We start from the raw sequence: 27,608 nt of genomic DNA on the forward strand, positions 1-27,608 counted from the left end.
AAAGGAGGGAGCAAGGAAGGAGGGGAGGGAGGAAGGAAGGAGGGGAGGAAGAATTAAGGGAGGAAGGCAGGAAGAATGAAGGAAAGTAGGGAGGGAGGAAGAATGAAGGAAGGGAGGGAGGAAGGAAGGAAAGTAAATAAGGAAGGGAGGTAGGGGAGGTAGGAAAGAAGGGAGGGAGGGAGGGAGGGAGGAAGGAAGGGAGGGAGGAAGAAGGAAGGAAAGGAGGGAGGGAGGGAGGAAGAAGGGAGGAAAGGATGGGAGGAGGGAAGGAAAGAAAGAATAGAGGGAGGATGGGAGGAGGGAAGGAAAGGAAGGAAAGAAAGAGAAGGAGGGAGGAAGGAAACGAAGGAAGTAGGGAAGTAAAGGAGGAGGGAGGGAGTAAGGACAGACGGAAGGAAGGAAGGAAGGGAGGAAATAAGGACCAGACGGGGTCATTTTGCCCCTGTAGGACGACAGGAAGTTTAAATATTTACTCCCCCCCCCCCCCCCCCCCCCCGGATATTAACCCCTGATAATAACCCCGGCTGTGTTGCTCCCCCCTGCAGTCGCCATGGATACGGTGATCAGAGAGCTGCTCCCCCAGCAGCAGCCCCGGACCATCGAGAGGAGAGACCTGCAGTACATCACCATCAGTAAGGAGGAGCTGACGTCCAGCGACAGTCTGTCTCCTGACCCCTGGAAGAGAGACGCCCGAGAGAAGGCCGAGAAGCAGCAGCAGCTTCACATCGTAGACCTGCTGGACAAAGAGATCCAGGAGCTGCAGGTGGGTCCGAAACTAGAGCTAGAGCTCCCTTCATTCCTCCCTCCTTTCATTCCCTCCTGTCTTCCGTCTGTCCTTCCTTTCCTTCCTTCCTCCCTCCTTTCCTTCCCTCCCTCCTACCTTCCTTCCTTCCTTACTCCTTCCTTCCTTCCTTCCTTCATTTCCTTCCTTTCCATCCTCTTTCATTCCTTCCCTCCTTCCTTTCTTTCCTTCCTCCTTTCTTTCCTTTTTTCCTCCCTTTTTACCTTCCGTCCGTCTTATCAGCCTCTGAAGCCCCGCCCCCTACCAAGTGTCACCTGTCAATCAAAGTCACCACCTCTACCAGAAACATGGACGCTACGTCTGAGAGCTTTCTGCTGCTAACTCAGCTGCTAGCTCTGCGGCTAATTCGGCTGCTAGCTCGGCGGCTAGCTCGGCAGCTAACTCAGCTACTAGCTAACTGTAGACTGTAGTAGTAGTAGTGTGTGCTGAATGTATTTATACCTCTACAGCAGCAGGGGCGGGTTTATGCTAATCACTAAATCCTGAACACAGAAATCTTGAAACACAGTTTGTGAAGCCTAGCTCCACAATTCAAATCTAAATGGTTGAAATGCTGACAGATGAAGTCTAAACCAGTATAACCAGTTTAACCTGTGTTACTGTTTTGTGTCCCAGTCGAAGCCGGAGCGAACGGCGGAGGAGAGCGACCGGCTCAGGAAGCTGATGCTGGAGTGGCAGTTCCAGAAACGCCTGCAGGAGTCCAAGCAGAGCGACGAAGACGAGGAGGAGGAAGACGACGAGGACGTGGACACCATGATGATCATGCAGAGGCTGGAGGCCGAGAAGAGAGCCAGGGTGAGGAGACGGGGGAGGGGAGGAGGAGACGGGGGAGGAGAGGAAATGAACGATAGAAGAGTAAACGAATAAACACTTTAAGGAAGAGGATGAAGGAAGAGGAACAGGAAGTGGTGATTAAAAGCTCACAGCTCATATTTTAACCCTCATATACTGTTCATAATCAGACTCTTTATGCTTAGTCTCTATCAAATCATTCATAACTTCTTATTTATGGAGAAAAATAAATATGAATTATATTAGACATTGATTTAATGAGCAACAAACCAACAGCATCGATGCGCTTTTATTTTGAAATTCTCCTGGCACATCAGTTTTCCCTCTGAGCGTGCACGAGTCCAAACAAAATGCAAGTATCGCCATGGCAACGGCAAGAAAAAAAAAAAAAGTCAGTGAAGTTAACCAGAGCAGCTTTTTCCCCCGCACCTCCAAAACAAAATGCCAGTGTCGCCACGGCAACGGCAAGAAAAAAAAGTCATTGAAGTTTTTATCCGGAGCTGCTAAAAAGCACAATTGCTGCAGCTCCCAATGCAGGTAGACCAGCTCCCAATGCAGGTAGATTCCAGCCTACCTGCATTGGGAGCTGGTCTACCTGCATTGGGAGCTGGTCTACCTGCATTGGGGGCTGGTCTACCTGCATTGGGGGCTGGTCTACCTGCATTGGGAGCCGGTCTACCTGCATTGGGAGCTGCAGCTTTAGCTCCTGTGTGTGTTTACCACTCAATTCTTTTATTTTGTAGGATGCAAAACAATGTTAAAGCTCTATATATTAAAATGTGGCACTTTATATTAAACAGGAAGTCGATTTATTAATATCTGGACCCCCTCCAAAACAAGATGATGCATCTCAAAGGGTTTATCCAAATAAATACATTTAAAATAGAATAGATAGTTTTCCATTTAAACATCTGGTTGAGCTCAGAAATAAAAAACTTTAGATTATATTTTAGCTGCTTTTTGTGCTTTTATTTTGAAAGGAAGTATCGTATTGTTAAGAAACTTTACCGTATTTCCTGCTTTCTAAATGTTAACACAAGGGTTAAATTAGACTGTGAACAGTGTGTGAGGGTTATAAGAGATCAATCATGTTGAGTGCAGGAGGAAGGGCGAGCCACAGGAAGTGTCAGGCCTGATGGAGGGAAAAGAAGAAAGAGGAAGTAGAACAGGAAGTGGATGTGCAGACTTTAGGAAGCTCCTCCCACTATGAATGTCCTGCAATGTGCATCTGCAACATGCTTCTGTCATCGCTTTGCCATGCTGAGCTGCTGCTTAAATTGGCTGGAGGGGGGCGGGATGAGGGGGGGTAAATGGGAGGGAGGGAGGGAGGAGGGGGGGGGGGGCGGTTAGGAAGTAGAGCCCCCAGATTGTTGCTATGCTGCATTTACTTCATATGGAAGAAACTGTGTGAAGATACGACTGTTTTAAGACTGTTTTGACATTTTTAGAGCAGTTTTTAACACATTATTAGTAATAAATAAGACTTAAATATATTATAAATATAAAATATAACATAAATTAATATATTTCTTATAGTTTTTTAATCATTTATAAGCAGAATCGTTCTCATATGATGCAAATGCAGCAAAGCAAGAACAATGATTCTCAGCATCCTAGGGGAAAAAAAAGGAGATTAATATTACTTTTATTCACTTTTATTCACTTTTATTCACTTTATTATTTAATTAATTATTATTAATATTATTTTGGATCATGCTCAGGTAGATTTGGATGATTATTATAGTCTATTTAATTTATTTATATTGTATATTTTCCTGTAGTTAAAGAGAGAAATGGAAGTTTTTACACTTTTTATTCTTTTTATCTTATTTTTTTATTATGATGAGATGTGAGATGTGACTGGGTGTTTGGTGGAAGGTTGATGAGTGTTTGGTTTATTTATTAATTTATTTATTTATTTATTAATAATGAAACTGTTCTTTAAACTGGATTTAATCACCTGGATTTTTCTGTTTTTGACTCTTTTTAAACTCTTTCTGGCTGCGATGAACCTTCAGTAAAAAGAGAATAAAGATAAATCAGAGCAGAATGTAAAGTTTATTTAAAGTATATTAACTAAAGATATATATATATAGATAGATAAGGTAAGATAATATATTCCTTTATTAATCCAACGATGAGGAAATTTACATTATTAAAGCAGCAAAGTGGACAATAAAAATACAAGAAAGTCAATAAAAGAATAAAAAACAATAAATAAGTATAAAAACTAATTAAAAAAATAATAGTATAGTAAAAAGTGATAGTGATATTAAGTATAAGAGTAATAATAGTAAAAATATACATAGAATAAAAGTAATAAAGCAACAAATAAAAGAAGTTTAAAGAGTAAAACCTAAAGCAAATAGTCAATAGAATTGATTTTGAGTTGATTTTAAAGTGCAAGATAAATATTTAATATATATAATGTTTAAATAAATAAATAAGGATAATAAACACATTAATTAATAAATGCAAGATAGAAATAAACAAGCCGAGAGTTCACTTCCTGTCACTATTAGTCATTTAATTCATTATAAATTCAGACTTTAAATATATTTAATATCTGCTCATATCACCCAGCCCTATAACAAATATATTATTATTAAAATTAAAGATTTAATTAACCTTTAAACAGGCAGAGATACAAACTATTTAACTTCCTGTTAGGAGTATTATTAGTTAATGTGGATGTTTAATCATTTGTGCCTTTAAATAAGTAGAATTAAAGCTTTTTAGTAGGTTTATACTTTAATTTAAATGATATAAATAAGTCAAGAAACTAGAGAAAGCAAGAACGTGACAAATAAAGCATTAAATTCAGCCTTTAAATAAGACTAATTATTTAATTAATTTGATCAATTTTTATTTATATAGCACCAAATCACTGCAGAAGTTGTCTTAATGCATTTTTACATAGAGCAGGTCTAAACTGAACTCTGTCATTTAATTTATTTTAATTTAAAGAGAATATTCAGCAAAAGGAAAAACTGTAGAAACAAGTGAAGATATTAGACCTGAGATGATGAATTTATATTACAGCAGGAAAGTTTATAGAAAAAAATATAAATATCTTCAATAAATAATAATTAAGTTAAATAAAATATATAAAATAAAGTGAAAACTAGCAGAGGAAGAAGAGAAGGAGCTGCTTTTTGCCACTTTAAGTACTTAAATTAAAATAAATTCACTTATTAAAACATTAATTTTTACAGTTTTAAAGGCTGAAATCAGTGACAGGAAGTGGTAGGGATGTGACGGGCTTTACAAAATAAGAGTCCCTGAGCAGCACAGCAGCAATGTTTTCACTTTAATGTCCTCCTCCCTTCTTTTATTTCTATTTTATTCTCAGTTTCTCCCCCACTCCTTTCTTTCTTTTCTTACTCTTTCTTTACTCTCCTCCTCCTCTTTAGTTACCCCCCCCACCCCCTCGCTCGCTCTCCCCCCTCCTCTCTCTCTCTCTCTCTCTCTCTCTCGCTCTTTCTCTCTTTCTTTTTTTGCCGTCTATCTCGCCTCTCACTCTCTCCTCTCTCTTCTCTTCTTCTTCTTCCTCCTCTTCAGCAGCAGACTGCTGTCCCAGCTATCTCTGTTCTAGACTTGGTATGTTCTTCCTGTTTAATAATGACACCCCCCCCCCCTTACCCCCTTCCGACATCACTTCCTGTTTTCTGTCTGGGTCGCCCTCCTGCCCGTTGGTTGTTTTTTCCGAATTTTGTCTCTTTACCACCCATCTGGACTACTGTGTGTGTGTGTGTGTGTTTGGGGAAGGGGAGGGGCTGGGGGGGGGGGGTAATTAGTGAAAGAGGAGGTGGTCCTGGGATTGGGGGGGGGGGGGCTACTTCTCTTTATACACTCAAAATAAACTCCCGCCAAAATAAAATACTAAAGTGGTGATTCTGATCTGCAGAGATGTTTTGAGTGCATATAGAGGGGAAGACGGGGGGGGGGGGGGCTGCATGGCTGAATGCTTCATAGAGGAGGAGGGGGGGGTGGGTGAAGGGGAGTTGGGGTTTGGGGGGGTTAATGCATGAGAGTCGCTGCCTGAGCTTTGAGCAAGGCAGCATCATGATGTTGTGTCATTCATTCATTCATTCATTCGTGCATCTGTGTGATCAGCTGTGAGCCTCTTCTGTGTTCTCTCTCTTTTTATTTTGGTTTGGAGCCAGTGCTGGTTCGGAGCCAGTGCTGGTTCGGAGCCAGTGTTGGTTCGGAGCTAGTGCTAGAGCCAGTGCTGGTTCGGAGCCAGTGCTGGTTCGGAGCCAGTGCTGGTTCGGAGCCAGTGCTGGTTCGGAGCCAGTGCTGGAGCCAGTGCTAGTGCTAGAGCCAGTGCTGGTTCGGAGCCAGTGCTCGAGCCAGTGCTGGTGCGGAGCTAGTGCTGGTGCCACTGCTGGTTCGGAGCCAGTGCTGGTTCGGAGCTAGTGCTGGAGCCAATGCTGGTTCGGAGCCAGTGCTGGTTCGGAGCTAGTGCTGGAGCCAATGCTGGTTCGGAGCCAGTGCTGGTTCGGAGTTAGTGCTAGAGCCAGTGCTGGTTCGGAGCCAGTGCTAGAGCCAGTGCTGGTTCGGAGCTAGAGCTGGAGCCAGCACCTCTTACCAACCTGTTGCTTTTCCACCAGCAAGGCGCCACGTGATTACGTCACCGTATAACGTAGCCAGCGCGCACTTCCATGATTCACCAGTGAGAGGCAGCAACATGGCGCAAGGCATCTAGCCTGCCGGAAACGAAGACGAAGAAGAAAAGAAGGAGAAGACAGCTCTGGCAAAAAAAAAGATAAAAATAGTACTTTAAATTAACAAATCTTTAACCCTCTGTAAATGAACGTTAGCCACGCTAGTCAGCTACTGAACGTTAACCCAGCTAGTCTGCTAATAACGTTAGCCTCGCTAGCCGGCTAGTAAACGTTAGCCCCACTAGTCTGCTAATAACGTTAGCCCCGCTAGCCGACTAATGAACGTTAACCCCGCTAGTCTGCTAATAACGTTAACCCCGCTAGTCTGCTAATTAACGTTAACCCCACTAGTCAACTAATAAACGTTAGCCCCACTAGCCGTGGTAATAAACGTTAGCCCCTCTAGCTGGCTAATAAATGTTAGCCCCACTAGCCCGCTAATAAACATTAGCCCCACTAGCCTGCTAATAAACATTAACCCCACTAGCCGGCTAATAAACGTTAGCCCAGCCCATGGACGTAATCGGTTTTGCTCTGGCTCCCGTTCTGAGGCTCGGGGCTGGAGCTTTGATGGTGGAAAAGCAAAGAACCGGTGCTTAGTCAGGCTCTGGCTCCGTACCAGCACCAGCTCCAGCTCGGTGGAAAAGGGGTAAAGAGGCGTTGTGTTGTTTTTGGGGGTTTTAAGCATGATGTTGTTGTTGTCTGCACGTTGAGCTGTGTGTGTGTGTGTGTGTGTGTGTGCATCTGCTTGTGCTGTGTTTGCTCTGCTCCACCCCTCTGGAGCAGCCCTGTGAGACGAATCCGACCTACTTCATATTACACACACACACACACACACACACACACACACACACACATTTTAGAAGTGAACCAGCTTGTTTAATGTGTTTTTAAAGCTGCTGAAATCAATGAGAGAGACTAACTGTGTGCATGTGTGCTTCTCTCTGCTGTGTGCCTCTGTGCATGCTGCTCTCTGTGTGTGTGTGTGTGTGTGTGTGTGTGTGTGTGCGCGTGTGTGTGTGCGTGCGTGCGTGTGTGTGTGTGTGCAGTTGCAGGACGAGGAGAGGCGACGTAAGCAGCAGCTGGAGGAGATTCGTAAGCGTGAGGCGGAGGAGCGAGCAAAGCAGGAGGAGGAGAGGAGATGGAGAGAGGAGGAGAGAGCCAAGCGAACCGAGGCCGAGGAGAAGGTCGGGAAACTTTTATTAAAGATGCAGAAAAATGATTTTATGTCGTTTTATATTTCAACTTTTAAAAGAATCTATCAGGGTTTGACTGATATCAGGGTTTACAGGATGAGAGTTTTCCATTAAAACATAAAAGGAAGGGAGGAAAAGAGGGTGGAAGGGAGGAAGGAAGGAAAGGGAAGGAGGAAGGTAGGGGGAGGAAAGAAAAGAGAGATGGAGGGATGGAGGAAAGAAGGAAGGAGAGGAGGGAGGAGGGAGGGAGAAAGGAAGGAAGGAGGGAGGAAGGAAGGCAGGAGGGAGGTAGGGAGGGAGGAAGGAAGGAAGGCAGGAGGGAGGGAGGGAGAAAGGAAGGCAGGAGGGAGGGAGGAAAGAAGGGAAGGAGGGAGGGAGGAAGGATGGCAGGAGGGAGGGAGGGAGGGAGGGAGGAAGGAAGGAAACGAGGGAGGAAGGGAGGGAAGAGAGAAGGATGGAGGGAGGAAGGTAGGCAGAAGGAGGGAGGGAGGAAAGAAGGAAGGAGGGAGGAAAGAAGGAAGGGGGGAAGGAGGAAGAAGGAAGGAAAGGAGAGAGGAAGGAAGGAAGGAGGGAGGGAAGGAAGGAAACGAGGGAAGCAGGGAGGAAAGAAGGGAAGGAGGGAGGGAGGAAGGTAGGCAGAAGGAGGGAGGGAGGGAGGAAAGAAGGAAGGAAGGAAACGAGGGAGGAAGGGAGGGAAGAGAGAAGGAGGGAGGGAGGAAAGAAGGAAGGAGGGAAGAAGGAAGGGGGGAGGAAAGAAAGAAAGATGGAGGGAGGGAGGAAGGAAGGAAGGAAGGAAGGAAGGAGGGAGGGAGGGAGGGAATATATCAGTTTAACCCTGAACAGTATTCAGATTGTTATAGATTTAATATAAAATGGATTAAATGTATTTTTCTTGAATCTTAAAATGAGAGATTTTCATTTTATTTGATCCATTAAATCCATTTTAAATAAAATCTATTAACCCTCCTGTTGTCCTCAAGTCACGGAAGGATGAGAGGGAGGGAGGAATGAAGGAAAGGAGGGACGATGGATGGAAGGAAGGAAAGGAGGGAGGGAGGAAGGAAGGGAGGAAAGAAGAAGGAGGAAGGGAAGGGAGGGAGGAAGTAGGAAGGAATGGAGGGAGGAAAGAAAGAAGGAAGGAGGGAATGAAGGGAGGAAGGAAGGAAGGAAGGAAAGAAAGGAGGAAGGGAAGTAACGAAGGAAGGGAGGGAGGAAAGGAATGGACGGAGGAAGGAAGAAAGAAGGAAGGAGGGAACGAAGGGAGGAAGGGAAGGAAAGAAGGATGGAGGAAGGGAAGGAAGGGAGGAAAGGAGGGAGAAAGAAAGAAGGAAGGAAGGGAGGAAAGAGGGAAGGAAGGAAGAATTTGACCCGGGAGGACGACAGGAAGGTTACATTTATAACTAACTAACTCTGAATACTTTCACAGATCCTCTGAATCATGATGTTAATAACTTAACCTGTTTTTCTTCACTCTTTTTTATTTATACAGAATATTAATAAAGAGACTTATTGAGATTATTATAATGTGTTAAAGAAGTTAGATTTAAATGAGCAGCGGTCTGAACAGTCTAAGCTCCACCCGTCCGTCTGTGTCCTGTGTGTTAAATCAAACGACCCCCCCCAGTGTGTGTATTGTTGTGTTGTGTGATTGTGATGTCATCATGATGTCATTATTTTAGCGTGTTTACTGTCGACCCACCGATCAGACCTCTGCTCATTTAAAACATTTAAATCTTTTAAAGCAGAGGTGTCAAACTCATTTTCATTCAAGGGCCACATGCAGACCAATTTGATCTGATGTGGGACAGATCATTAAAAAGATGGAAGGAAGGAGGGAAGGAAATAAGAAGGGAAGGAAGGAAAGACAGGCAAAAGGAAGGAGGGAAGAAACGGAGGAAGGACAGATGGAAGAAAGGGAGGAAGGAGAGATGGAAGGAAGGTAGGAAAGACAGAAGGAAGAAAGGTAGGAAGGACAGATGGAAGGAAGGACAGAAGGAAGAAAGGGAGGAAGGACAGATGGAAGAAAGGGAGGAAGGACAGATGGAAGAAAGGGGGGAAGGACAGAAGGAAGAAAGGAAGGAAGGAAGGAGGGAAGGAAGGAAAGAGGCAAAAGGAAGGAGGGAAGAAACGGAGGAAGGACAGATGGAAGGAAGGACAGAAGGAAGAAAGGGAGGAAGGACAGATGGAAGAAAGGGAGGAAGGACAGATAGAAGAAAGGGAGGAAGGACAGATGGAAGAAAGGGAGGAAGGACAGATGGAAGGAAGGGAGGAAGGACAAAAGGAAGAAAGGAAGGAAGGAAGGAGGGAAGGAAATAAGAAGGGAAGGAAGGAAAGACAGGCAAAAGGAAGGAGGAAAGAAACGGAGGAAGGACAGATGGAAGGAAGGACAGAAGGAAGAAAGGGAGGAAGGACAGAAGGAAGAAGGGAGGAAGGACAGAAGGAAGAAAGGGAGGAAGGACAGAAGGAAGAAAGGGAGAAGGACAGATGGAAGGAAGGGAGGACAGAAGGAAGAAAGGGAGGAAGGAGAGATGGAAAGGAAGGTAGGAAAGACAGAAGAAAGAAAGGTAGGAAGGACAGATGGAAGAAAGGTAGCAAGGACAGAAGGAAGAAAGGGAGGAAGGACAGATGGAAGGAAGGACAGAAGGAAGAAAGGGAGGAAGGACAGAAGGAAGAAAGGGAGGAAGGACAGAAGGAAGAAAGGGAGGAAGGAGAGATGGAAGGAAGAAAGGGAGGAAAAGAACACAGGAAGGAAAGTGGGCCGGATTGGACCCCTCGGCGGGCCGGTTCTGGCCCTCGGGCCGCATGTTTGACACCCCTGTTTTAAAGCTTATATCAGAATATTAAAGGTGCAGGTTGTATATTTTTTTAACCACTGAAATGTTTTTAAAGTGTTTTTTATTCCAGGGCTCGGCAATAAATTAATGTTTTATAGATATCGTCTTAGATTTTTAACCTTCCTGTCGTCCTCCCGGGTCAAATTGACCCGTCTGTTCTGACTGTTCCTTCTTTCCTTCCTTCCTTCCTTCCTTCCGTCTGTCCTTCCGTCTATCCTTCTTCCCTCCCTCCTTCCTTCTTTCCTCCCTCCCTCCTACCTTCCTTCCTTCTTTCCTCCGACCCTCCTACCGTCCTTCCTTCATTCCTCCCTCCCTCCTACCTTCCACCCTTCCTTCCCTCCTTCCTCCCTACCTCTTTTCCTTCCTACCTTCCCTCCTTCCTTCCTTCTTTCCTCCTCCCTTCCTTCCTTTCTCCCTCCCTCCCTTCCTTCCTTTCTCCCTCCCTCCCTTCCTTCTTTCCTTCCTTCTTCCTCCCTCCCTCCCTCCTTCCTTTTTCCTTCCTTCCTTCCTCCTACCCTCCTACCTTCCTTCCTTCTTCCTCCCTTCCATCCTTCCTTCTGTCCTCCCTCCCTTCCATCCTCCTTTCTTCTGTCCTTTTTTGCTCCCTTCCCTCCTTCTCTCTTTCTTTCCTTTCTTCTTCCCTCTCTCCCTCCTTCTCTCTTTCCCTCCTTCTTTCTTTCCCTCCTACCTTCATTCCCTCCTTCCCTCCCTCCCTCCTTCTCTCTTTCCCCCCTTCTTCCTACCTCCTACTCCCTTCCATTCTTCCCTCCCTCCCTCCTTCCTTCTCTCTTTCCCTCCTACCTTCTCTCTTTCCCTCCTACCTTTCCTTCCTTCCTCCCTCCCTCCTAACATCCTCCTTGACTCGAGGATAACAGGAGGGTTAAAATATATAAATGTTTGGAGATAAGTAGGACTGTATTTCCACTTCCTGTCTGTTTAAAGGTTAATTAGTGAAGTTTTAAACAAGAGAAGAAGAAATATGACAGTTAGTGTAACATATGTGATATTAATTGATGTTAATGTGCTGTTGTTTTATTTAATGTTGACTGTTATGACGTCAGTTGCATGTCCTCCATCCTGTGCACCCCCGACCCCCGACCCCCCCCCCCCCCCCGGACCCCCCCTCCTCCTCTGTGATGACGTAATGTGCTCCCACCCACCTCCAGCATGGGACTCCCATCGTGTTCTCGTTGTTCTCGTTGTCGTGTTGGTTATTATTTCATTTCTAAAAAAAAAAAAAAGGAAAGCAGTTATTATTATTATTATTATTTCAATTTAATTTTAATTATAATTTAATTTCTGTTATCATTTCATTCAGCATCGCTTCAGATTCGTTATACTCGAGGGAATGCCGCCCCCCTTCCCTCCCTCCTCCTCCTCCTCCTCCCCTTTCCTCCACAACCACAACCGAAAACCACTTTTTACATTCACACACATGTTTAAAAAAACGGATATCTACACTCGTCCACCCGCCTCATACTCGCCCTCATCCATACTGTACATACTCAGAAAGCAGCCCCAAACCCACCCACCCACCCACTCATTCATTCATTCATTCAGTCCCACTAATGCCTCCCAGTTTCTTCAGATTTCCAACTGGGCTGGATTTGAAGTTTGAGCTCATTCAAGGCCCCACCAACAACAACACCACCAACATGAGCTACGACATGAAACGGACCCTTTAAATAAGAAGCGAGCATCATCAGAGGCGTCGACACAAGCAAAGGAGCAGCCGGGTCGAACTCCGAGCTCCCAAACCCCCCCCCCCCCACCCACCCCCTCCGAAATCTAAACACATTCCTCCTCCAGCAGCAGCAGCAGCAGTGTGGAGATGTTAGAGCTCAGACAGGCAGGCAGGGTGGGCTCCAGTCAGAATATATAAAAACCCACAAAAACCACCAAGAATAAACTGAGACACACACACACACATATATACACACACACACACACACACACACACACACATATATACACACACAGAGATGACAGACAGGGTGGTCCAGTTTTTATTTTAACCCTTTACATGCTGTTCACAGTCAGATTTTACCCATTTCTTTACATTTAAAAGCTGTAAAATCACCATATAATCATTTCCTCTAGGTGGATATTGAGTAATGAGACCCTATATATATAAAGATGGAAATAAAATGCTTCATTTTTGTTCATTTTTATGAAGTTGATGTCCAAATTTGATCCATTTTTGACATTTAAAAGCTGTAAAAACATCATATATATATTTTATTTTAGTCAGAGTTTCCCTAATGAGACTCAGTTTATAAGAAAATTAATAAAATGCTGATACACAGTTTTATATATATGCAAAAGCACAAGTTTGAGCTGTGTTTAATAAAAAAGTAAATTAAAAAAATCATCTATAAAACATGTTCTTATATTCTTCATATTCTATAAAATGTTCTCCTAGACCAGCAGTGTCAAATATATGGTCCATGGGCCAGAATCGGCCCTCCAACAGGTCCAATCCGGCCCGCTGGATAACTTAAAGTGTGAATATTACAGAAAAATAACTCAAATTTATCACCACTAATGCTTTTACTTTGAAATTTTGCCTTGTGGTCTTTTTTCCCCCCCATAAGATTAATAAATAAACATTTATTAAAGAATTAATGAATGTGAATTAGTGCAGAGACTAATTATGAACAGTATGTAAAGGGTTAAATGTCCACCAGTTTAGAGCGACGCGGTTAAACCACTTTATAAAACTATAAAACTGTTTATGGATGGAAATATAAATATTTTATAACGCTGAAATCGGAAAAATGGGAGCACACGAAGCGTTGGAACCAAGCGGGGGTGCACAGTGATCGGTCAACTGGACGGGCATTTGACCTGTAGTGACCTCTTGTGTCAGACTGATGACGTTTGACCTGTAGTGACCTCTTGTGTCAGACTGACGTTTGACCTGTAGTGACCTCTTGACATTTGACCTGTAGTGACCTCTTGTGTCAGACTGATGACGTTTGACCTGTAGTGACCTCTTGTGTCAGACTGATGACATTTGACCTGTAGTGACCTCTTGTGTCAGACTGATGACATTTGACCTGTAGTGACCTCTTGTGTCAGACTGATGACGTTTGACCTGTAGTGACCTCTTGTGTCAGACTGACATTTGACCTGTAGTGACCTCTTGTGTCAGACTGACATTTGACCTGTAGTGACCTCTTGTGTCAGACTGATGACATTTGACCTGTAGTGACCTCTTGTGTCAGACTGACATTTGACCTGTAGTGACCTCTTGTGTCAGACTGAAATTTGACCTGTAGTGACCTCTTGTATCAGACTGACATTTGACCTGTAGTGACCTCTTGTGTCAGGTAGACATTTGACCTGTAGTGACCTCTTGTGTCAGGTAGACATTTGACCTGTAGTGACCTCTTGTGTCGGACTGATGGCATTTGACCTGTAGTGACCTCTTGTGTCAGGTAGACATTTGACCTGTAGTGACCTCTTGTGTCAGACTGATGACGTTTGACCTGTAGTGACCTCTTGTGTCAGACTGATGACGTTTGACCTGTAGTGACCTCTTGTGTCAGACTGATGACGTTTGACCTGTAGTGACCTCTTGTGTCAGACTGATGACATTTGACCTGTAGTGACCTCTTGTGTCAGACTGATGACATTTGACCTGTAGTGACCTCTTGTGTCAGACTCATGACATTTGACCTGTAGTGACCTCTTGTGTCAGACTGACATTTGACCTGTAGTGACCTCTTGTGTCAGACTCATGACATTTGACCTGTAGTGACCTGTAGTTTAAGCTACTTAAAGACATTTTAAATAAGCAGACGATCATAAAAAGCATCAAATAGAGATAAGACTGTATGTTTTTTATAATATATGATCATTAAAGTATTATAATCAGCTTTAATCAACTGACTTAATTAATAGGATTTAATAATTAGAGTGTCTTGACCTGTAGTGACCTCTTGTTTTGACCTGTAGTGACCTCTCGTGTTGGAGGAGTTGTGTGACCTTTGACCTGTAGTAACCTGTAGTTTAGTGGCTTCAGCCCCGAGATGAGTGTCCACTGCTGAGGTGAGAACCAATGAAAGAGGAGCATACTAACAGGTTCTCCTCCCACCTCCCCTTCACCCCCCCCCTCCCCCTCATAGAGGAGACAGGAGGAGGAGTACTACACTCGCCTGGAAGCCGGGCGGCGCCGGCAGCACGAAGAGGCGGAGAGAAAGCTGCTGACGCCCGACGAGCCCGCCGGTCTGTATCGGCCCCCTCTGCCCCGGGACTACCAACCCCCCGCCCCCCACAACCCTACTAACAACCCCCCGCCACCCCCACAGAGAAACACCTCCTACCTCAAAACCCAGGTTGCCTCCCCCGACACGCTCTACACCGCCAAGTTCGTCTCCTACGCGGGCGACGAGGATGACGATGAGGAAGCCACCAAAGCAGTCGGCGGCGGCGGCGGCGGCGGCGGCATCGGCCAATCAGGTCAGGTGAAGCTGTCGGCGACGCGGAAGTCGTACGGCGACCTCCCGGCGTCCGCCTCCTCGCCCAATCACGGCAGGCCTCAGCCGCCGCCCACTGCCCGAAAGCCGCGCCCTCTTTCCGACGGCATCTTCCTGTCTGCCTCGTTCCAGCCGCCATTCAACAACAACTCCAACAGTACAGGCCCCCCCCTTCCTGCCAAACCCAGCTCCGTCCCCCCGGGAGGCGTTAAAGGTAGAACCGGAGAGAGGAGGAGGAGGAGGAGGAGAGGAGGAGTCAGGCTCGTGCTCACGGCGCTCCCCCACACCTCCCTCTCATCCGTCTCATCTGTTCATTTTAGTAGTTTATTAGAAATGTTTTTTTCCAGTAGTGAGTCTTTTTATTCACCTCCACCGCCTCCTCTTATTTTTTTTATTTCCTCTTCCTTGTTTGTCCAAATTCTCCTTTTTAAATTCGATCCGTTTTTTCCCCCCCTACTCCCCCCCTTCATTCATTCATTCATTCATTTATTCATTCAATCGCTTTTACGTTCGTTATTATATATATGTTGGAAATTTCCCCCCCCTCCCTTCCTTTTTATTTCCCTCCCTCCTCCTCCTCAATCAAAATCGTCATTGTTGTAATTTATTTTTATATTCATGTTGGTTTGTCCACAGTTTTCATCTTCCAATCCAATCACCCTACACCCCCCCATCCCCCTCTCCCCCCTACACCTCTCCTTCGATCAGCACGTTAGCGAACAGAAAAAAAGCAATCGATAATCAATCACGCCACCAAAGCACCTTCTTTATCTCGCTGAGAGAAAAACCCCATCAGAGCCAATCATAGTACTGTTGGTGTTGTCGCTCGCCGCCTCCTTTTGTGTCTGGTTGGTTGCTGCTTTGGAAGAGGAGGAGGAGGTGGGGGGGGCAGGGGGGGTATGTCAGGTCAACCGTCAACCCCTCCTCCCCCCATCTACCCTCTACTTCCTGCCGCCCCCCCTACCCCCCTCGCCCCGTGCCTCTGCTTAGCGGTGTTGGCTTTAGGGAAGGAGACACATCATTGGCTTTTTTTTTTTTTTTTTTTTTACACTCACCATCAGATCAAAGCTTCAGCTCTCATCCATCAAACATGAACATAAAGAATCAGCAGCAGCAGGGTTGGTGTTGTTGGGTGAGAGGACTCTACTTTGTCTGCGGCTGATTAAAATAATAAAACTATTAAATCTTTATATTATTAACGAGCTCAATTAAACCTAAAAAGCTTCAGTTTAATGTGTAACAGCGCCCCCTGCTGGTAGAAACCTTCAGGATGAAACACTAAAGCTAGTTTTTAGTTTTTTAAACATCTATTTATTATATATTTTGAATAAAAGAAAGTAGAAAAAAAAGAAAGTTTTATCATTTAAATCTTCTTTAACCCTCCTGTTGTCCTCAGGTCAAGGAAGGAAGGAAGGAGGGAGGGAGGAAAAGAAGAAGGCAGTAAGGAGAGAAGGAAAGGAAGGAAGGAAGGGAGTAAGGAGGGAGGGAAGGAGGATGGACGGAAGGGAGGGAGGAAAAGAAGAAGGCAGTAAGAAGAGAAGGAAAGGAAGGAAGGAAGGGAGTAAGGAGGTAGGGACTAAAAGAGTAAGTAAGGAGAGAAGGAAGGAAGGAAAAGAGGAGGGGAAGGAAGGAGGGAGGGACTAAAAGAGGAAGGAAGTAAGGAGAGTAGAAAGGGAGGAAGGAAGGAATAGGAGGGAGGGAGGGAGGTAGGGAGGAAGTAAGGAGAGAAGGAGGGAAAGAAGGAAGGGAGTAAGGAGGGAGGGACTAAAAGAGGAAGGAAGTAAGGAGAGAAGGAAGGGAGGAAGTAAGGAAAGAAAGGAGTAAGGAGGATGGACAGAAGGGAGGGAGGAAAAGAAGAAGGCAGTAAGGAGAGAAGGGAAGGAAGGAAGGGAGTAAGAAGGGAGGGACTAAAAGAGGAAGGAAGTAAGGAATAGAAGGAAAGAAGGAAGGAAGGAGGGAGGGAAGGAAAGGAGTTAGGAGGAAGGAAGGAAGAAAGAAAGAAAGAAGGGAAGGAAGGAAAGGAGTAAGGACGAAAAGAGGAAGGAATGTAGGAGAGAAGGAAGGAAAGGAGTAAGGAGGGAGGATGGAAAGGAAAGAAAGGAGTAAGGAGGGATGGAAGGATGGAAGGAGGAAGGAGTAAGGGGAGGGGGGGAAGAAGCAGGGAAAATCAAAGAAAGAGGGAGGAAGGAAGGAAGGAAAACCTCCTGTTGAAAGTGTAACAGCGCCCCCTGCTGGTAGAAATCTCCACAGCTGTTTAAATAGTTCACCTTCAGGTCACAGAAACCTTCAGTATAAAAACACATGAAGCTGTTTATCTTGGTTAAATATTAAAAATGTGAAGATATGAATCTTTCCTTTCTTTTCTTTGTTGGAGAGAGAGAGATTTCCAAAATAAGAGCGTGTCAAACTGCAGTCAGCTGGCAGCACACTCCTAAAATATCCCACTGGTTTATTATCAATGTAACAGGAGGAGATTCAAGGAGTTATTAAATTCCTAAATATATAAATATATATTTATAAAGTGGACTTTTTATAACTTTTCTTTACTTTGGTCAAACTAACAGATGTTTAAACAGAAGAAGAAGAAATGAAACTCTGCTGCATTAATATTTATCTAAAGTTGAGTTTTTGTTATAAAATAGTGAAGTTTGACCTTTAATACCCGAGTGAGAACAGCCGTAAGGAGGGAGGGAGGGAGGGAGGGAGGAAGGAAAGACAGGAGTAAGGAAGGAGGGAGGGAGGGAGGGAGGGAGGAAGGAAAGGAGTAGGGACGAAAAGAGGAAGGAAGGAGGGAAGGAAAGAAAGGAGTAAGGAAGGAGGGAGGGAGGGAGGAAGGAAAGGAGTAAGGAAGAAGGGAGGGAGGAAGGAAGGAAAGGAGTATGGACGAAAAGAGGAAGGAACTTAGGAAGGAAGGGAGGAAGGAAGGAAAGGAGTAAGGACGAAAAGAGGAAGGAAGGAGGGAAGGAAGGAAAGGAGTAAGGAAGGAGGCAGGGAGGGAGGAAGGAAAGGAGTAAGGAAGAAGGGAGGGAGGAAGGAAGGAAAGGAGTAGGGACGAAAAGAGGAAGGAATTTAGGAAGGAAGGAAGGAAGGAAAGGAGTAAGGACGAAAAGAGGAAGGACTTTAGGAAGGAAGGAAGGAAAGGAGTAAGGACGAAAAGAGGAAGGAATTTAGGAAGGAAGGAAGGAAGGAAAGGAGTAAGGACGAAAAGAGGAAGGAAGGAAGGAAAGGAGTAAGGAGGGAGGGAGGAAGGAAGGAAAGGAGTATGGACGAAAAGAGGAAGGAATTTAGGAGAGAAGGAAGGAAGGAAGGAAGAGAAAGGAGGGAGGAAGCAAGGAAGGGAGGGAGGGAGAAGGAAGGAAAGGAGGAAGGAAGGAAGGGGGGAAAGAAGGAAAAGAGGAAGGAATGAAAGGAGGAAGGAAGGAAAGAAGGAAGGATGTAAGATCATGCCAAACTAGTTGATATGGGGTTAGGAAGGAAGGAAGGAAGGAAGGATGTAAGATCATGCCAAACTAGTTGATATGGGGTTAGGAAGGAAGGAAGGAAGGAAAGAAGGAAGGATGTAAGATCATACCAAACTAGTTGATATGGTGTTAGGTAGGAAGGAAGGAAGGAAGGAAGGATGTAAGATCATACCAAACTAGTTGATATGGTGTTAGGTAGGAAGGAAGGAAGGTGTTTTATTGACTATTTACTGTTTTTAAGCAACGTTCAATTATTTGGTACAAAGTTTTTATGGTTACACCACTTAGACATTTTTACCATAATCCTCTATATATATTCTACAAGTTATTCATACCTTTTATTTTCTACATTTTAACCCTTTAAATTGAACCGTAGAAACAATGAGCTCTTTATCTTCCTTTAAAAAAAAAAAAAAAAAAAAAAAAAACTCTAAATTCCAACCGCAGACAAACGTCCTTGAACGCAGCACCGGCCATTCCATCTTCTCCTACCTGCTGCTCGGTCCTCAAACGCACCACCACAACCAAACCTCACAGGATATAAAGACATCCCACTAACATCCCCCCACCTCCACCTCCACCTCCTCCACCCCCCCCCCCTCAGAGAGACAATCTGCATGGTCCACCCCCCCACCCCCCCACCCCACCCCACTCCCCCCATCACACACACACACACACACACACACACACACATAGACACACTGCACTCTGGCTGCCAGTAACCGGCTTGGTGTCTATTGCTTTTTTTTTTTTTTACCAGGCTGCTGAACTTTAATTACCTTTTTAATTTATATCTGTCTCTTTCTTTCTTTCTTTCTATCTTTTTATTACCTGCTGCTTTTTTTTTTTTATTGGCCGTCCTTTCATTGTGTTCCTGTGTGTGTGTGTGTGTGTGTGTGTGTGTGTGTGTGTGTGTGTGTGTGTGTGTGTGAGCAGTTTAAAAGCTTTTCATGATGCTTGTCTGTCTTCTAACTGCTCTGCTGCTTTTACTAAATAAAGCAAAGCCCCCCCCCCCCCCCCCTCCTCCTCTAACCAAAGCCCCCCCCCCCCCCTCCTCTAACAGCTGCAGGGCTCAGCAGGAGGTTCAGGTGTGACTCTCTCCAGTCGACACCTGAGTCTTCTGCTTCTTCCTCGCTGACACATATCGATCTACAACAAACATGTGTTTTAATTATAAGTGTGTTTTTTTAATATTGTGATCAGCTGGCAGCTTCCTAAAGTAAAAAGCCTCTAATCTGACCTTTTTTTTTGGGGGGGGGGGGGGGTGAAGGGATGAAAAACCTCAAGAGAAACAATCCTGGAGCCGTTATTCCTTAAAAAGGAAAAAAGGAGCAGAGAGAAAAAGATCAGAGCAGAAAATGTTGAATAATTAAATGTTTTATATGTTTAAGAGCAGAGGAATCAAACTTTATTTATATTAAAGGGTCATTAAAAAGATGGAAGGGAGGAAGGATAGAAAGAAAGAAAGAAGGAGGGGGAAGAAAGGGAAGAAGGACAGATGGGAGGAAGGAAGAGAAGACAAGAAAGAAAGATGTAAGGGAGGAAGGAAGGAAGAGAAGACAAGAAAGATGGAAGGGTGGGAGGAAGGAAGGAAGGAAGGAAGGAAGGAGGGACAAATTACAGGAAGGGAGGAAAAGAAGACAGGGAGGAAAGATGGATGAAAGGGAAGAAGAAGGACAGATGACCGGAAGAGAAGACAAGAAAGAAAGATGGAAGGGAGGGAGGGAGGAAGGAAGGAGGGACAAATTACAGGAAGGAAGGAAAAGAAGACTGGAAGGAAAGATGGATGGAAGGGAAGACAAAGGAAGAGAAGACAGGAAGGAAAGATGGAAGGAAAAGAACACTGGAAGGAAGGAAAGAAAGATAGAAGGACAGATGGAAGGAAAAGAACACTGGAAGGAAGGAAAGAAAGATAGAAGGACAGATGGAAGGAAGGAAGGAAAAGAAGACAGGAAGGAAAGATAGAAGGACAGATGGAAGGAAGGAAGGAAGGAAAAGAACACTGGAAGGAAAGAAAAGAAGACAGGAAGGAAAGATAGAAGGACAGATGGAAGGAAGGAAGCAAAGAAAAGAACAGTGGAAGGAAAGAAGGAAAGAAAGAAAAGAACACTGGAAGGAAGGAAATATAGAAGGAAGGAAGGAAGGAAAAGAGGAAGAAGTAAAGTGGGCCGTATTGGACCCCTCTACAGGCCTGTTCTGGCCCACAGGCCTCATGTTTGACCTCCTGCTTTAGACTCTAAAACTGAGTGAAAGAGAATCAGTCACAACCTTTCACAATAAAAGAAAATCAGTCACAACCTTTCACAGTAAAAGAAAAACAGTCACAACCTTTCACAATAAAAGAAAAAAACAGTCACAACCTTTCACAATAAAAGAAAAACAGTCACAACCTTTCACAATAAAAGAGAGTCAGTCACAACCTTTCACAATAAAAGTCATACTTGGCCAGCGTTGGTAGAAGTATAGTTTTCATGTGTTTTGGCTCCAGAGAGGAATGTAGCTGCTCTGTTTGCTCTGCGGTCGCTTTGTTCTCTTGGGGAGGGGGGAGGGGGGGGGGGGGGTTAAAGCTGGGAGGGGGGGTTTAGGGGGGGGGGGGTTAGGTTTTTTTAAGGGGGGTTCGGGACCCCGGTTTGATCCTGTCCCAAAACCTCTGTAAAGAAGAAGTGTGGAAGCTGCCAGCTGGATGAAACTGAAGGTTCACACTGTGTCACTGTGTCTCTGCCTCACCTCCTCCTCCTCCTCTTCCTCTTCTTCTTCCTCCTCCTCTTCTTCCTCATCCTCCTCCTTCCTCTCCTCCTCTTCCTCTTCCTCCTCTTCTTCTTCCTCCTCCTCCTCTTCCTCCTACTCCTCTTCCTCCTCCTCCTCTTCTTCCTCCTCCTCCTCCTCCTCTTCCTCCTACTCCTCTTCTTCCTCTTCCTCCTCCACCTCCTCCTCTTCATCCTCTTTTCCTCCTCTTCCTCCTCTTCCTCCTACTCCTCTTCCTCCTCCTCTTCTTCCTCTTCCTCTTCTGCCTCCTCTGCCTCACCTCTTCTTCCTCCTCCTCCTCCTCCTCCTCTTCTTCCTCCTCTTCCTTCTTCTTCTTCTTCTTCCTCCTCCTCTTCATCCTCTTTTCTTCCTCCTATTCCTCTTCTTCCTCCTCCTCCTCCTCTTCATCCTCTTTTCTTCCTCCTCTTCCTCCTACTCCTCTTTCTCCTCTTCTTCCTTCTCCTCTTCTTCCTCCTCCTCTTCCTTCTCTTCCACCTCCTCCTCTTCTTCCTCTTCCTCCTCCACCTCTTCTTCCTCTTCCTCCTCACCTCCTCCTCTTCTTCTTCCTCCTCCTCTTCCCTTCTTCCTTCTCCTCCTCACCTCCTCCTCTTCTTCTTCCTCCTCCTCTTCCCTTCTTCCTTGTCCTCCTCTTCCTCCTCCTCTTCTTCCCCCTCCTCTTCCTCCTTTCCTCCTTTCCTCCTTTCGTCCTCTTCCTCCTCCTCTTCTTCCTCTTCTTCCTCATCCTCTTCCTCCTCTTCTTTCTCCTCCTTCTTCTTCTTCCTCCTCCTCTTCCTCCTCTTCCACCTCCTCTTCCTCCTCCTCCTCTTCCACCTCCTCCTCTTCCTCTCTTCTTCCTCCTCTCCTCTTCCTCCTCCTCTTCTTCTTCATCTTCCTCTTCTTCCCCTACTCCTCTTCCCTCTCCTCTTCCTCCTCCTCTTCCTCCTCCTCTCTCTCCTCCTCTTCCTCCTCCTCTTCCCTTCTTCCTTCTCCTCCTCTTCCTCCTCCTCTTCTTCTTCATCTTCCTCTTCTTCCCTCTCCTCTTCCTCCTTTCCTCCTTTCGTCCTCTTCCTCCTCTCCCTCTTCCTCCTTCTCCTCCTCCTCTTCCTCCCCTTCTTCTTCTTCTTCTTCTTCTTCTTCTTCTTCATCCTCCTCCTCTTCCTCCTTCTCCTCTTCTTCCTCCACCTCTTCTTCCTCACCTCCTCCTCTTCCCTTCTTCCTTCTCCTCCTCTTCCTCCTCCTCTTCTTCTTCATCTTCCTCTTCTTCCCTCTCCTCTTCCTCCTTTCCTCCTTTCGTCTTCCTCCTCACCTCCTCTTCCTCCTTCTCCTCCTCCTCTTCCTCCCCTTCTTCTTCTTCTTCTTCTTCTTCTTCTTCTTCTTCTTCTTCTTCTTCTTCTTCTTCTTCATTTAGTCTTGAGTCTTATTTTGTAGTTTCGGGGGGATCAGGTGTTCCACTTCCTGTTCTGTTTTGAATCATGTCAGTGAAACAGTGAGGAGAGTCTCTCTTCTTCTCTCACTCTGAACTCATTCCTCTTTATTTCTGCTTTTATAAAGTGAAACCAGATTTTATTCAGAACATTTTGGAAATCTGATAAATCTTCAGATTATTATATTTATTAATTATTTTATCTGTAAAATGTCAGAAAATAGAGAAAAGTCCAGTTAACATGTCCCAGAAATGAACTTTTATAATGACTTCATTTGTCATTAGTTTATCTTTTAATAGTTTATGACATCACTTTAGTCCAAAATTCATCTTTAAAATGTTTGTTTTTGAACATTAAATAATCAATTTTTAATTATTTTTAATTATTATTTTATTATCAGCATCAGTTTATTCTTTTCTTTAGTTATTTAGTTTTAAATATGATCAGATTTATTCTTATTTATCAGATTTATTGTTTTTTAAAGATTATAAAAGTTTTATTGCTCCTGATGATGTTTCACTGATATAAAAACAGAGACAGGAAGTGTGTTGTGTTTCTCAGCTTAATTTCAAAATAAAAGTCTGCAGTGAGGAGGTTCTAGAGACACGATGACACGCGTGAATCAGCTGATTAACGTTTCCTTCAGGGGTCAAAGGTCGAGATCAGAGTCTTCATGTTGAATCTTAAAACCTCATTAACATTTATTTTAACTGTTGAACTTAATAAAAATGTTTTGGGGTTAAAGGTCAGACGTGTTTGGTGATGAACTCGACCTTTGACCTCTCCGACTCTTCCACAGACCGTCTGCTGCTTTTAACGCTTTTAATGCTTCATCCTTCCTTCCTTCCTTCCTTCCTTCCTTCTGCTGCTTCTACTGTTAATAAGATCTGATTGTTTCTGCCTTCCTTCCTTCCTTCCCTTCCTTTCCTCCTCTCCTTCCTCCCTCCCTTCCTTCCCTCCTTCCTTCCTTCCTCCCTTCCCTCCTTCATTCCCTCCTCAAACTTTCCTTACCTCCTTCAATTCCTTCCTTCCCTCTTTCCTCCCTTCCCTCCCTTCCCTCCTCCCTCCTTCCTTTCTCCCTTCCCTCCTTCCTTCCCTCCTCAAACTTTCCTTCCCTCCTTCCAATTCCTCCCTCTCTTCTTTCCTACCTTCCTTCCTCAACTCCTTTCCTTCCTTCCTTCCTTCCTCCCTTCCCTCCTCAACTCCTTTCCCTCCTTCCCTGCTTCCTTTCTTCCTCCTTCCTTCCTCCCCTCCTTCCTTTCCTTCCCTCCACCTTTCCTTCTTCCTTCCTTTCCTTCCCTCCTCCTGTCCTTCTTCCCTTCCTTCCTTCCTTTCCTTACCTCCTTCCTTCCTTGCTGGTCTGTGAGGAATACAGTGATGACAGTAGAAGCTGCTGAGTCGTGTTTATCAGTTTTCTGATTAAACTGATAATAAATAGTTTATATTTAATATTTAAAGATTTAAATTCAACATAATTCAATAAAAACTTAAACCCAGCGATGTTTATCAGCCGTCACTCAGCAGCTTCTCCTCCAGATGTTTCCTGATGTTTGATGTTTGATGTTGAACGTTACTGACTGACGTCTCGCTGCAGGATTTAACTCGTACACTGGAAACTCAGCAGGAGTTGTAGGATCGGGAGAAGTCTACAACGACCCGCGGGACAAATGGACGAAGAGGTGAGACTACTTCCTGTCTGTCTCATGTCTCTATTTAAACCTCTACTTCCTGTCTGTCCTCTCATGTCTCTATTTAAACCACTACTTCCTGTCTGTCTGTCCTCTCATGTCTCTATTTAAACCACTACTTCCTGTCTGTCTGTCCTCTCATGTCTCTATTTAAACCACTACTTCCTGTCTGTCTGTCCTCTCATGTCTCTATATAAACCACTACTTCCTGTCTGTCCTCTCATGTCTCTATTTAAACCACTACTTCCTGTCTGTCTGTTCTCTCATGTCTCTATTTAAACCACTACTTCCTGTCTGTCCTCTCATGTCTCTATTTAAACCACTACTTCCTGTCTGTCCTCTCATGTCTCTATTTAAACCACTACTTCCTGTCTATCTGTCCTCTCATGTCTCTATTTAAACCACTACTTCCTGTCTGTCTCATGTCTCTATTTAAACACTACTTCCTGTCTGTCTCATGTCTCTATTTAAACCACTACTTCCTGTCTGTCTGTCCTCTCATGTCTCTATTTAAACCACTACTTCCTGTCTGTCTCATGTCTCTATTTAAACCTCTACTTCCTGTCTGTCCTCTCATGTCTCTATTTAAACCACTACTTCCTGTCTGTCTGTCCTCTCATGTCTCTATATAAACCACTACTTCCTGTCTGTCCTCTCATGTCTCTATTTAAACCACTACTTCCTGTCTGTCTCATGTCTCTATTTAAACCACTACTTCCTGTCTGTCTCATGTCTCTATTTAAACCACTACTTCCTGTCTGTCTGTCCTCTCATGTCTCTATTTAAACCTCTACTTCCTGTCTGTCTGTCCTCTCATGTCTCTATTTAAACCACTACTTCCTGTCTGTCTGTCCTCTCATGTCTCTATTTGAACCACTACTTCCTGTCTGTCTCATGTCTCTATTTAAACCACTACTTCCTGTCTGTCTCATGTCTCTATTTAAACCACTACTTCCTGTCTGTCTCATGTCTCTATTTAAACCACTACTTCCTGTCTGTCTCATGTCTCTATTTAAACCACTACTTCCTGTCTGTCTGTCCTCCCATGTCTCTGTTTAAACCACTACTTCCTGTCTGTCTCATGTCTCTATTTAAACCACTACTTCCTGTCTGTCTGTCCTCCCATGTCTCTGTTTAAACCACTACTTCCTGTCTGTCTCATGTCTCTATTTAAACCACTACTTCCTGTCTGTCTGTCCTCTCATGTCTCTATTTAAACTGTTGGGTCGCCCAAATTATTATGAATTATGAATTCACTCATGTGATGGTAGAAAAAGTTCAATGTTGTAATATACATATAGGAAACATAGCATGACAGTAAAGGTTGCATATCTGTGATCAGTGATCATTTTACCCCCAAAAAAAAAAAAAAGCTCCATTACTGGCTTCTTTCACAATTTTGAACAGACGACAAGTTTCCATAAAACGAATTTAAAGTCTGTGTAAAGTAAGAATAAATATGTGTTCTGAGTTTGACATACCACAGAAAAGTGTGTTGTTAACCACCCTGCCAAATTTGAATGATTAAAAAAAATCGTTAAATATATGAAATTAGGCTTCAAAGTTCAAAGTCCACTGAAGCCCCGCCCCCTACCAAGTGTCACCTGTCAATCAAAGTCACCACCTCTACCAGAAACATGGACGCTACATCTGAGAGCTTTCTGCTGCTAACTCAGCGGTTAGCTCTGGGGCTAACTCGGCGGCTAACTCGGCGGCTAGCTAGACGGCTAACTCAGCGGCTAACTCAGCGGCTAACTCGGTTGCTAACTCGGTGGCTAACTGAGCTAACTGGCTAACTGTAGACTGTAGTAGTAGTAGTGTGTGCTGAATGTATTTCTACCTCTACAGCAGCAGGGGGGGGTTTATGCTAATCACTAAATCCTGAACACAGAAATGTTGAAACACAGTTTGTGAAGCCTAGCTCCACAATTCAAATCTAAATGGTTGAAATGCTTTTTACACATTTTTTAGAAATACATTTATGACCTATTTAATGTGTTTAGAAGAAAATGTCTGAATTCACCTTACACGGTCTTTAAACCAAACATTAAGATGGACTCATAAAATGTCTGTGTGTGTGTGTGTGTGTGTGTCTCTCTGTGTGTGTGTGTTACAGTCAGGAGCAGGAGAACTCGATCCCCGGCGGCGGCGGCGGCGCTCCTCCCGAGAGTCTCACCTTCAAGGAGCGCCAGCGTCTCTTCTCTCAGGGGAAGGAAGTTTCCAACAAAGTAAAAGCTTCACGTAAACTCATGGAGCTGGAGAACGAGCTCAACACCAAGTAGTCACCCTGACCCCTGACCCCTGACCACCCCCCCCCCCCCCCCACCACCACCCCTTATCACTCCTAACGCCACCTCAACGCTGACATCACCACCCTGGCGTAACGTTCAGGTGCCGCTGGGACAAAAGAAAACCGGGTTCGACCAGTCTCCTCCTGTTTGTGTCGTTTTTAATTATTCCACCTTTTTTATTTTTTATTTTAATCATTGAATAACTGGACCATTCACTCTTTCTTTTTATTTTTCTTTATTTTATTTTATTTTTTTTGGACGTAGCTATATCGTTGCAAATAGGAGAGAGACATTTATGGCTTATTAAAAAAAAAAATAAGACAAGTTTTTTTTTTTTCTTCCCCTCGTTATATAAAGCTCTGTCAAAGATTATATAATGATAAAGCACTGTATAAAAGTTTTAATTATTATCTAGTTTGGAGGGAAATTTGAGAATCACACTTTCAAAATAAAAGCATTGGGGAGGGGGGGTCAATTTCTTTTTGTGTGTGTGTAAAATGGTTCTCGAGGTGGAAGCGAGGGGTGAAAAGGAGAAATTTAAAAAAAAGGTTTAATGCTCCGTTTTAATTTTTTTTTTTTAATTTTATTTTAAATAGCTTACTGAAATATGAACAATTTTTATGATGTAATTTTATTTTATGCATTTTTTTTTCTTTTGCATCATGGTTTTTTTTTTTTTTTCACGCTTTTATTTTGAAATGCGCCCACGATTGAGCTCCAGACCAATCTTCTTTTCAATTGCTTTTATTCTTTTTAATTTTAATTATTTTTTAATTAAATTCTCAGTGAGTGAAAACACTGTTATATTTCATTCCTTAGCAAAATAAAAGCATGGGATTTTAATTTTTAATTTTTTTTTTTTTTTTTGGTGATGTTTTTTTTAGATATTAAACTTTGGAGGATTTTTAACAGTCCAGAGAGAAGGATCTTTTTATTTCTTTTTATTTCTTTTCTTTTTTTTTTTTGTTATTATAATTAAAGTGCACAACATTACTGTAAATATTTGGGTCCACAAACTGTCTCACTCTTTACTACTGTAGAAACCTGCCAGGCTACTAAAAAAATAAACTTCAACACTAATGTGATTTAACTGCATTTTTATTTTATTTTAATGGTGAAAAAAAAAAAAAAAAAAAACTGAACTAAACTGGACTGTCTCTTCCTCCTCCTCTTCCTCTCACTCGCTCCTCATCGTCAGTGGAGTTCAATTTTTTTAAATGTTTTTTT

The 27,608-nt window shown here is 43.9% G+C and overlaps 1 protein-coding gene across 2 annotated transcripts; it reads left to right on the plus strand.

The window, feature by feature from the left end:
* The first annotated feature begins 543 nt into the window (after positions 1 to 543).
* LOC128377180 (afadin-like) lies at positions 544 to 27,466 on the plus strand. Of its 2 annotated transcripts, none has more exons than XM_053337093.1 (6): positions 544 to 763; positions 1,418 to 1,597; positions 7,311 to 7,448; positions 14,422 to 14,986; positions 23,997 to 24,081; positions 26,207 to 27,466. In XM_053337093.1, the coding sequence occupies exons 1-6, from the start codon at positions 551 to 553 to the stop codon at positions 26,370 to 26,372; spliced, it is 1,347 nt and encodes a 448-aa protein (XP_053193068.1). In that variant the 5' UTR covers positions 544 to 550; the 3' UTR covers positions 26,373 to 27,466. The 2 variants fall into 2 exon arrangements, with proteins under 2 accessions (XP_053193068.1, XP_053193069.1); XM_053337094.1 differs by having other exon boundaries at positions 14,422 to 14,755.
* The last annotated feature ends 142 nt before the right edge of the window (positions 27,467 to 27,608 follow it).

Source organism: Scomber japonicus, chromosome 17 (assembly GCF_027409825.1).
Source record: "Scomber japonicus isolate fScoJap1 chromosome 17, fScoJap1.pri, whole genome shotgun sequence".
Lineage (NCBI taxonomy): Eukaryota > Metazoa > Chordata > Actinopteri > Scombriformes > Scombridae > Scomber > Scomber japonicus.